The 12,544-nt window shown below is 35.1% G+C and overlaps 1 protein-coding gene across 1 annotated transcript in view; it reads left to right on the top strand.

Moving 5' to 3' along the window:
- The window catches only part of ADGRL2 (adhesion G protein-coupled receptor L2), a 219,557-nt gene that overhangs the window by 104,006 nt on the left and 103,007 nt on the right, over positions 1–12,544 (top strand). The window contains 1 exon segment of the mRNA XM_032217356.1: positions 10,512–10,725. Within this exon segment, the coding sequence (XP_032073247.1) occupies positions 10,512–10,725 (214 nt within the window).

Here is a 12,544-nt window from a genome sequence, read left to right as displayed (position 1 = left end):
GCCAAACAACAGCATTAAACATTCAGATATAAAACTCACTCAATAAAAAAAGACTACTTAGCATTAGTAGATTTTTTTTGCTTTCATATCTTTAGGGCTCAACAATCTTTAAACCATGAGAAGTAGTAAAATGCTTTTGATGTTTTCTAAACAGATTTTTTTTAACCCCCCCAAAAAATCTTGATGCATAGAATCAACCCTATTTAGAAAAGAGGCAAATAGACATTCCCACCTCCCATAAAAAACAGAACCTCCTCCCACTCTCCAAAGCTCATGTGTCAAACTGCTTTGTTGCAAATTTGGTTTACCAAGCCGGGGAACAAAGGCTCTCCCCCCCTCCTTTGTTAGTTTATGAACTCAGCAGTGGTTCTTTGAATTAATGTTGCTTAGAGACAATCTTTTTTCTGTTTTGTTCCCCCCTTTATCAGCCTTATGTTGGTCATTCATTCAAACCAAGAGGGATTGTATGAGAATTTAAAAGAAAAGTATTTATCGTGCAACACCAATCAATAAACAGTCCTAGAATCTCTAAAATGTGTAGTTTTGTTTTTGCTCGCCTAGAACTTCTGTTGTAATGCAGCAGGAAATTCTGTTGACTCATAATTCAGCACACAGATACCACTTCTTTTGTTTTGGTGATATACTTCCTTCTTGAAATGAGAACCTTTTCCTTTTGGACAAGTAGCATGTTCAGAAAAGATATGTGAGCTTTCTGACAAACATCCCGAATAAAAGTTTTTGAGATGCTAAACACCAATCTGCATTTCACTCTGCTGTCACGGCCTATTGAATCAAAAACATCATGGACAATTTATTGGATTGCCTGTAGCCCCTGAACTCTCTCTTTTGCCACCCTCAGAAATTCTAGAGCTGAATTTTGGCAGCAAATGGATGAAAATAAAAAGACAAGTTTCCACTTTTTGGTGGAAAAAGTGGTGGGGTGCATAAAATAACAAAATATTTCAATTTCAATTTAATAAAATTTGTATGCCGCCCACTCCCTTGGGACTCTGAATATACAGAAGCCTTCACTTAGGCTTAAAATGAAGTGCATGTATATGGTGGGACCCATTGTCCTGCCTCCATTCTCCCAGAAAATGTAACTTTCCTGACTGCCATCTTCTATTATCCGTCTTCAGATTTTTGCAAAGTGCGTCTATAAGAAAGTTGCCCATCTCTATTCTGTCATGAGACAATCTGTTCTGCTTCATAATTCAGAACAGCCTTTTATGCATGCCTAGCACGTTTATTTAAAGCATGTATTATTTCCTGCCTTGTGAAAATTTTGAAAAGCAGAAATTACAAGAAACATTAGCAGGCCACGAAACATAAATAGAAAAATCAGCATTTTCATGGGTTTTTTTTTTGCACTTCGGTTTATTGCTATCGAGAATCTTATTTGGCTGGGTAGACAATATATTGTCTTTGGATTTTGCAAGTTCTTGCCTACATATATTTATAAACATGTTTATGTATACATGTCTACATAGTTAGAAAACAAAAGATTGCCACGTTCCATATAGCAACACGTTTATGTATTTATATCCAACTGTCTATTTTAACAACATCTGTTATCTTGCTATTTGAAAGCCTCAAAAATAAAAGCAATAACCATTTGAAGTTTTAAAATCAATACTAGCATTATGAAACTGGCAACTTTTCATAAACACCACAAAAAACATTGTTAATCTTTGAATGCAAAACCAGCATCAAGAATGGTGACAGGCATAGAAAGTTTTCATTTGAATTACTTTGTTAAATAGCCAAATTCATGTGAGAAAAATACACACCTAAACATGATGTCAAAGTACTAGCTGATCAACTAAACTGTATTTTGAACAGCCTTGAAGTTTCTAAAACAACAAAAGAAATGTTTCACAACATAATTCAGTAACCCAGTCTGGATATTATAGTAATGTGTGTAAAATTGTAGCATGACTAGATGTGAAAAAATAAACTTGTTTTACAGTTCTCTACAACTAGACACATCTGTTTGTTCTGAATTAGTATTACAAATTGAGAAAGAGGACTGTATCCAGACTTATAAGGAATAAAAGATGTGGAAAATTATACATGCATTTTCATAACATTGTCAGGATTGTGTGTGTGTAATATATTTGTTTATAGTATATTCCGTTCAGATCCAATGATGTTCGTAGAAAAACTATAATATGTGATGATATTTATAATTTATATTTATAAGTTAGCTATTTTCATCTGACAAACACGTGATCTTTAAATCTTTATTTGCTTCTTTTGAGAATTTTTCCATTTTCTGCATATATCAGCCCTATTGCTTTATAAGAATGTGTATGAGATTGTGTTTTTATTGTATGCAATGTATACATGTTTTGTGTATATACAGTATGTTTTTATGCATTTTTGTAATACATTTCATGCATATGAGAAAGTACAGTACTCATTTCATTTTTTTAAAGGTAACATTCTGATCCATTAACCAATGAGATGGAGGCTTGATTTTGTACTTTATTTGCCAACATTTTTGTCCTCATTGGAATCAGATTAAAATATTCATGAGTTCTAATGAGGACTGGACAATGAGCTAGAGATTGAGCTGAAGTTGATGAGTGTCTGTATTAAAAGCAATATTTATTAAACTGTTTCTTTTAAAAAATAACATTTTTTGTTTTAATTTAGAATGAAAAAATCCTAAGGATTTTAATAGTAGAACTCATATATGAATGTGAATATATTTTGGAATTCAGAGTGCTAAATACCAGATCTAATTCAGGTGATAAGTATTAGTGCACTGAATTTTTTGTAGTGTATTACTAATAATTTATATTAGCATAATATAATTAATACAAAATATCAAAACGGTGCATCTATTAAGCAAGAGGCACTAAAATGTGCTTCTCCAAGATATTTTATATATATATTATATATATATATATATAGTTAGTTTATATATCTTATATATACACATACATATATAAAAAATGTGATATTTGCAAGATGACTTTTCTCATTCTGCAAAACCAGCCCAAGTTTTTAAACGACAATCATTTTATTCCTGATAGAAAAATCTATGTATTTTTATGAACGTAATGTTTGATAATTTCTATACAATTTCTTGGAATCATGTACAGGATGATATTGATTCTTTTATCCAGACAATATTAATGTAAATTGAAATGTCACAGTCTCTTTTATTTGTTTGTTTGGGGATAAATTAAAAAAATGAAAGTCCTTCCCCCTCCCCTCCGCAGATCCCATGGTAGCAATTTCCAGTTTAAATAGTCAAGGGCAGATACTGTTATTTTTATATCTTGATTATTGTAGAACATTGTTAACTCTGGTATATCTTCACTGCAGAAATACAGTTAAAGAAGTGTTAGGGATAATGAATCGAACAAAACATGCGGTTTACTAAATCTCTGCAAACAATTTTAACTGTTTGTGAAAGCTGATTTAAGGTCTATGGGGGGAAACACAGTTTATTTTACCTACTTTGCCTTCCTTAGTGGAAACTTTGGTATGAAAAGTTTATATTAAGCATACCGTATATTTCATAAAGTACGAATTTCTGATATAAGCGTAGAGAATTGGTTTATTTATTGGACAAATATAGTGCATACACGTTTTCCCTATTTTACAAAGACAAGCAATGTTTGCTCTGGAAACTGGTTTATATGTTGAAGGTTTTCACCATTATTTTTCCTCAACCGGCTTCCCTTTTCTCAAATTTGATAAAGCCTCTTAATAAAACTAAAGTACAGATGAATAAAAAGCTGTCTTTATTTATACAAGGACATTTCTTTTGCATTGAAATGACATAGATTTTTTTTGTCCCAAAAAGAAGATTTTCTAGAAAATATTTTAGTTCTTAGTTTTTCCACAGAGCTGTTTTAGTTTTATAACTGAAAGTGTTTTTTTTTTAAATTTATTTTGTACAATTTAATTCTGCTCCCAATTAATAAGACTTTGGGCAACTTACATAAATAAAACAAGCAGAAAGACATAAAGTCACAAAACTATTAATGAAAAATAAAATTTAATGAATAAATCCAGAAATTATTCTCTAAAGATGGTCTGATGCAGGAGAGGGTGAATTACAAGATACTTTCATGAGTTGTAGTAGGATAAGCAGATTCTACCAGGAGCAAACAGTCCCAAAGATAATCAAGAGAAAATCCAGGAGTGATTAATTTTATAGGTAACACTGTGTAACAAATTGCTACATATTGCAAATGCAAAGTACCACAGGTTTACGTTTCCAATTTTGATTGAGAAGAGGGAACTGTTGCAAGTGTGCAATGGAAATACATGTTTCACTGATGTGCAAATGAACATATGTGAATTACACTATGCAAATTATCCTAATTTTCATGGCTATATGCCCCCCCTGAACAGCACATATTGCTATAAATATCTGTTTAATCTTACACATCTGCCTTATAGATAGATATGTGCAGGAGATATATAAGCTCATTATTGAGTTTAATATAGCTTACTGAAATGAAGAAATGTTCCACCTTGTTTTAGACAAGCCAGAACTAATTGGCTTTCACAATTTTGTTTATTGCATGCAGCTGCTTTCTGACCATCAAAAATTCTAGGATTTCCTTTTTCTTCTCATTCCTTTAAAGAATGAGTTGTACATTCATCTTCTAACTAGATGCCAAGCAATGTTTTAAAATTGTTACGCATGTTTGAGTTGTTTTACAGTGCATTCTAATTATCGTAGCACTTCTGCTTTAAATCCCTTCTTGAAGTGTGTTATCTCCATAGTACTGCTGAAACCGGTTTATGAATCACACTTCAAGATCATTTCTAAAGGACCAGGTTCATTACTAAATTACCATAAAGGAAATCTGAATGGATGGCTTGTCATGAGGACCCGGATTGTTGGGGGCAATATGCTGACTCTGTAAACCGCTTAGAGAGGGCTGAAAGCCCTATGAAGCAGTATATAAGTCTAACTGCTATCTCAGCACTAATGACAGCAATATATTTTGATAGTTCTCTACTCACAACTGAAATGTGGTGGTGGTGCACAACTGGAAAAGACACCCTTCATTTCGACCATACTTTGAGTAAAGCACTTTTTTGATAGTGTTAAAGCACTTTTTGGGAAGTACTTTGTTCTTCTAAAACCGTGTTTCTTTGATGTTACTTCAACTAGTTTCTTCACTTTCAGTAAGCAAAAAGAGGGGCTTCTTTGCCTGATCAGTGAAAGCACTGGGTAGCTTCTCCAGTGTGCTGGAAGGGTAATCCAATAGTGTGTGTATAGACACTATTCCTCTTCCACTTTGGAGACTGAGTCAATCAGATCTTTGACCACACCTCCTCCTACTGAGCATGCCCAGTTTTTGACTCAGTCATCGAGCAAAGGAGATGTGTGCGAGGTGCTAGTTAGGATACCACAGGTTTAAATTTCCACATTTGATTGGGAAGAGGGAATTATTTGTTGCAAGTGTGCAACAAAAAATATTTTTCACTGATGTGTTCGAAGAAGTAGTCTCAGAAAAAAAAATATCCATGAGCTTTAAGAACACAGTTTAGATCAGTTTCATACAGGTCTAAATCTAGACTTTGCAATGATGCAGAAAATAGGAGTAAGACCAAGACCTGGGCTTTCCCAAATGGTATAGGGAAGTAAAATATCCCTTCATTAGGAACTGCATTCTGAACGGAAATATATTTAATTCTTATATAATTAAGAAGATCATATTATTAATAGGGTAACACGGCAGCATCTTGAAAGGTTCTTTAAACTGTTCCCAACTCAATTTAACATCATTATGAAATGTGAATCTAACGTAATTAAGATGGAGTTGCTCTGAATCTGCTTCTGTAGGATTGTGTGTCTTTTGCAACAATTCTGATTCCTCTTCACTCTCCCAGATTCTGTTACACATTTCATCCAGACCATAACTTTTCTCTTATCGTATCCCTAATAATCCCTTTGCACGTTTCAGTTCTCAATTGAAAGATAAAAGAAAGCACACCTACACTTTTAGAGATATCCCAGCTTCCCAAAACTTGCTGTCATTTATCTGGTTCCTAAAGAAAAATGGGAAGGGTTTTTTTTTCACCTTTATTGTTACAGATTGGTATGTTTTTGCATATTGATGATGTGTTGGATTTCGTAGCAAGATCTCCGCTTCTCATCATTTTTCACAGCTTGTTTCTCTCTGGGTTCACACTGCTTTTCTTAAAAAAATGAAAAAAAAAATAAATAAATAAGAGGGTGATGATAAGGAATGTGCTACCTCTGTTGGGAATTCTCCAAGTCTTAACTATTATTTTTAGCAGCAGCCCAGAATATAGAGCAATCTAAGTTGAAGGATACTCTCTTTCAAAAAAAAAAAAAAAACTATCTGTGTTCCCATCTGTTTTTTTTTTAATTGCTCTACTACTGCTGCATTAGTAGACAGGCATGTAAACTGCATTTCCACCAACTCTCTTCAATTGCTCAGACGAGACTGTAGAAACCTAGATGACAGCAGTATATAATGTTTTTCTCTGCACTATAAATCTATCCTTCTCAGCCACCAAACTCAAGAATATTCCTTCTGTTTTTAATTATTAATGCATATTTTCTTGGCGTTCATTCATTCCCATGGTTTAGAGATACAGCTGAACTACTTTCGTAGAAGAAGTGTTTCACGATTCAGTGATTATGGTGTCCCTTAATATGAAAGCATGTTGCCATGGATTTTCTGATACTTTGTCTGGTTTTGAATTCTATAGTCCTGGCAACCTCAGTTGAAATACTGTATTAGTTCTGATTTCCACAACAAATGCAAAAAAAATTTTTAGACAAAGCACCCAAAGCTTTCTATTAAGGCTTATATATTTCTTATATTTCCCATAAGGAAATTTGGACTGTAGTATTTGGAATTGTTGTTCTTATTTTAGTTTTTACAGAAAAGCTTGTAAAGAGGCCTGGAAATGGTTAATAATATGCAAGAAGATAGATGATTTTATTTCTCTGTCTTTATTCATGAAGTTAGCTCTGGCCTTGAGAAAGTGGTAGGAGAGGAAAAACAGTTACTGACTCCTGAGGAAGTAGAAAGTGTGAGAAAGAGAACAATCCCATCTTGATCATGTTATCTTTAAAAAGGACAGTGAGGATTTGGGGCTGGATTTCAAAATCTCTTACTACACAGCAATAAAGTAGCATTTCTTGAATTCCGGCAGTGTGTGTTACTTAGTGCACTATAGATGTGTGAGATTACAATTTAGTCATTCCATGCCAGCACATGCAACGTTATCTAAAAGCTAGCAGATTGGGGAAAACTGGTAATTGTCTTGTGTTTCAGACATTACTGTTTTTCAGATAAAAATTTTTACAGATAATCCTCAACATACAACATTCATTTAATGACTGTTCAAAATTACAGCAGCACTGAAAAAAGGGACATGACCATTTTCCACAGTCAGCCTTCCATCCTTCCGAGGTGGATGAAATGAGGACCCAGACTGTGGGGGCAAGTTGCTGACTCAATTTGCTAAAAAATCTGTAAACCGCTTAGAGAAGGCTGAAAGCCCTATGAAGCGGTATATAAGTCTAATAAATAAATAAATAAATAAATAAATAAATAAATAAATAAATAAATAAATGTGATCAAAATTCAGATGCTTGGCAACTGGTTTATACCTTACAACGATTGCTGTGCCCCAAGGTCACATGTTCACCTTTTGAAGTCTTCTGACAAGCAAAGTCAATGGGAAAGTCAGATTCACTTTAACGGCCAGATTACTAACTTATCAAGTACAATGATTCACTTAATAACTGTGGTGAGAAAGGTCATAATATGGGGCAAGACTCACTTAACAGGTATCTCACTTAACAACATAAATGTTGTTGGGTCAATTGTGGTTGTAAGTCGAGGACTACCGCTATATGCTAATTACTAAGGTGAGCATCAGTTTGGTGAAGTTTGGTCAAGGTCAAACTAGAAACTGTTGAGTCCACAAATTCTAGTCCCATTTTAGGTTAGCTGGGTGACATTGAGCTATTCTATTCTCTCAGGATAGAATAGAATAGAATAGAATAACAGAATTGGAAGGGACCTTGGAGGTCTTCTAGCCCAACCAACTGCTTAGGCAGGAAACCTCACACCACTTCAGACAAATGATCATCCAATATCTTCTTCAAAACTTCCTGTGTTGGAGCATTCACAACTTCTGGAGGCAAGCTGTTCCATTGATTAATTGTTCTGTCAGGAAATTTCTCCTTAGTTTTAAGTTGCTTGTCTCCTTGACTAGTTTTCACTCATTGCTTCATGTCCTGCCCTCAGGTGCTTTGGAGAATAGCTTGACTCCCTCTTCTTTGTGGCAGCCCCTGAGATATCAGAACACTGCTATCATGTCTCCCCTAGTCCTTCTATATAGGAAGAAGACAGTGGCAAACCACTTCCAAAACACTTTGCCAAAAATACTTGAAGGACTTGTCCAGGCAGTCTTCAGGAGTCAACACATACATACACAGACACACTCACACACACCTTCTATTGCAGTACGTTTCTCTTTGTCCTAATTATCGTATCTCCTAAACCTACTAGATCCCTCCTCCATGCAATGAAGAGAAATAAGAGGAAGTTAAATGCAGTAATGATGTTTCTTCTTCAGAGGCCCAGGCTATGGGCTTGTATTGTACTCCCACCTGTTTTTCATGATGGTTTTCCATCTGTGTCAGTTATATTTCCCAGTTAGCATAGGCTATCAGTGAGGCATAGGGTTGTTGCTAACTCAGTTGTGTGTATAAGCAAATGGTATTCGAGGCTGGCAGAATAGCTGGCAGCAACTTGCAGCTGTCAGAGGGTAAATACAATCAGAAGAAAAGTGCTGAGCTTAATATTGACTCAAAGTTGAATCTCCTGTTGTGGAAATAAAAAGCCTTGATTTTAAGTGCAACTGCTGTGATGCTTTACCAGTGAAAGAGCTGTGTGTTTTGTACATGCTTGAAAAGACTTTTGTATTTTGTTACATGTCCCAGTGCTGTCCTTATAAAAAAACAGAGATTGCAGAGCGCAGCCTTCGCAAGGAGCTTCTCCTTCTGGCTCAACATAGCCCTTGAATTCTGCTCTCACAGAATTGGAGTTGGTTCAAATAGTTACATATCTTGTGAAAAATATTCTGGTTTTACAGAAGTGTGAAATGCAGTCAGCTCATCATCACAAGGTAGTTTTTCTGCTGATCATGCATTCCCAGCATCTGCTAAAGATGGAAATCCCAATTTGTTTGCCCACGTATCACACTTAATGTAAAATGGTTGGGTGACAGACATGTCCACTGAGAATCTTGCACATGGCTTCTTGCCACGATTTAAAAACCACTTTGAGTGGTTAAATATGCAGGCTAGAATACATGCTACTTCCAGTCACTACAGGCCACGGAGGATAATTTATGATAAATAAATCAGGACCAAAATAATATGTTTGGGTAATTGGTATGAAAAATGGTTTACAAACCAAGTTTTCAACTCTCTGGCTATTGTTGGAGCTGCAGGTTGGACATTTGCCACGGAACCATTTTATAATTAGATTTATTGTGAAAATACAATCATGGTTTGCACGGAAGCAAAAGAAGTTAAGCAACATTAACACATAGCTCAAAAAAATTCATTCAGCAGAAAGCTACTGTACATACAAATCCCACACGCCTGTGCACCAGATCTGAGATGAAAGGAAAAAAGTGAACAAAAGAAACTGAAGAATTGAGAACACATTGGTTTTAAACTATCAAGTTGAATAAGCCTGTAATGTTTTATTGTTTTGGGGTTTTTTATTTTTTCAACAAGTAGATGCCCTATTTTTTCTGTTATTTTGAGGCAGAGAACATAGCCTTGCTGTTTAAACTTCTCAGGCTGTCCTGAGTTCAGCAGTAGGCTAGGAACAGAGAGAGCATGGAAAATAAATAATACTTGTGACATAGTGCTTGAGTTTAAAGTGAAGTCAATGCAAGGGCTGACCCAGGATGAAGAAAGCCAATCATAAACATCTGTTAAAAATAATTAAATTAGTTAGAACACAAACTAGGGCTCATTAAGCAAAGGTCCTGGCTGAAAGTATGTTGTAAACCTGATGGCCAAAAAATGACCCAGCCACTCAGCCGCCACTGCAGACTTAGTGTAAAAATTCCACTCATTGTTCTTTCAGAGTTTGAGTTGTTTGGACCCTGAAATCTGCTGGATGTTTCCTGTAATCTCTAAAGTTCGTAATTTATTTTTTAAAGAACAAATTTCAACCATGTGTTTATTTATAAAATGATGCATTCAGAATAATGGCCACATTTAACTCATGATTCAAGAAGGATGTGAACAAGCTGCTCTATTATATGAATATTCCCATCCATCTACATAGAAAATCCAGGGTGGGCTGTGGGCATTTTATGTCTGGCACTTTCTGGAATGGTAAAAGTCTAAAAATGTCCTCGTGTTTACCAAGGTGTATTTTAGAGTTATCGCTGTAAATTATTTGTGAGGGAATAATTTAATAATACAATATGTTTTCTGTTTTTTATCGTGTTTTTTTTTTTAGGTTTTAGCCGAGCAGCACTACCATTTGGTTTGGTAAGGAGAGAACTGTCCTGTGAGGGCTACTCCATTGATCTTCGGTGTCCAGGAAGTGATGTCATTATGATAGAGAGTGCTAATTATGGACGGACAGATGACAAGATCTGTGATGCTGATCCTTTCCAGATGGAGAATACTGAATGTTTCCTCCCTGATGCCTACAAAATTATGACACAAAGGTAAAAGAAGTGATTAAAATATATTAATAAAAAGAATACAGTGGCAAAGGTTTAATTATAGATATAAATATCTTAAGAAACTCCAATATACCTTCCAATGAGATCCAATGAGAAAAATCCACTCATTAAATAAAGCTACTACCAAGTTTGATTGTTTTTTTCCCCCTAAGATTTATTTAGAGAGGGGAGGGATGCAGTAGCTCAGTGGCTAAGATGCCAAGCTTGTCGATCCAAAGGTTGGCAATTCAGCGGTTCGAATCCTTAGCACCACATAACAGAATGAGCTCCCATTACTTGTCCCAGCTTCTGCCAAACTAGCAGTTCAAAAGCACATAAAAATACAAGTAGAAAAATAGGGACCACTTTGGTGGGAAGATAACCACTCTCTGTGCACCTTCAGCATTTAGTCGTGCCGGCCACATGGCCATGGAGATGTTTTCGGACAGCGTTGGCTTTTTGGCTTAGAAACAGAGATGAGTGCTGTCCCTAGAGCCGGAAATGACTACCATGCATGTGCAGGGGAATCTTTACTTTATTTAGAGAGGGAGGTAGGGAAAAAGGAAAGTGAAGGAAGGAAGGAGAAATATGATTTTTATTTTCTGAGATGTCAAAGTTGTTTTTTTTTAACCCAAAGCCCTATACTTAGGAGAATCCATAACACTCAGCATAAATCACTTCTTGGTAGACATGTGATACATATACAACTAGTCCCCTACTTATGAAGAGTTATCTTCCAACAGAATATTTGTAAGTCCATTTTGTTTGCAAGTTCAATAAGCATAAAGAAATATGGTTCTGCAGTATGGTTCTTGCCTTGCATAGATGATACTTTGTGTAATGGCTGGAGTAATGGCAGGAGAGTGTGAGAGTAGTTTGTGGCATGTCACTTATGTATGTGGTCCAACGGAAGCTGACTTTTTTCTGCCTTCATTTCCTGCCTTTTCCTACTGACACCCAGTACCCATCAGGTTTGATGCAAGGCTGCCACTTGTATGGGATAAGAACTGTATTGTGCTGCAACTCCAGCCTAGAGGATCCCAGTGGAAAAATCCACTTTAAGTCTGCTAATACAATTCATACGAACAGTGCTTGACATGACATAGAAAGCATTAGGTAGATTCCCAGAATATCCTACTTGTTTTCTTTCCTTCTCATATTGATTTCACTCTGGAAATACTTGCTAAACATTCATTGAAATTGACCACAAAGTGTTCACATTCTTTACTGCTACAATAAAATCCTCACATGTTTGAAAAGGTCCTATTATGCTTTAATATATTGTTTTTAATGAATTATTATTTAATTTTGTCTGAATTACACATAAAACAATTTTTTTTGGACAAATCCATGGGAAATTGCAGTCTCATTTCAAACACTGGAAAAATCATTGAATGAATAAATGATGCATACCAAGATCCAGATTTTCCTGGTAATTTCTTAGGAGTTTAATTTTCATTAGAATTAAATTTCAGGAATCTCTTCTCAAATTACTCCATTAAACTGAGAAATGATTTATCAAATCAGTATCTAAATCAGCATAACAATAGTGCTAGGGCTTTTTGGCTTTTTAAAAAAGATGTAGAGGTAAATTTAAAATCGTTCATCTTTGTATTTTCTTAAACCAAAAACACTCCAATGATTTCCTCTCTGATTTAATTTAAGATAAGTCCAGATTGCTAATTCATTCAGGTTTCTTTTTCCTTCCTCCCTCTCTCATTTTTTTAAAGGGAATTGTGCTCCAATAATTCAGTTTCCCTTTTACACGACATATGGTCAAACTTTAGTGTTGTAATTGTTACTTGAAAGCAAGGTTGTAAAT

Source organism: Thamnophis elegans, chromosome 5, assembly GCF_009769535.1.
Source record: "Thamnophis elegans isolate rThaEle1 chromosome 5, rThaEle1.pri, whole genome shotgun sequence".
Taxonomy (NCBI): domain Eukaryota; kingdom Metazoa; phylum Chordata; class Lepidosauria; order Squamata; family Colubridae; genus Thamnophis; species Thamnophis elegans.
This window is presented reverse-complemented; position numbering and strand designations above follow the sequence as displayed.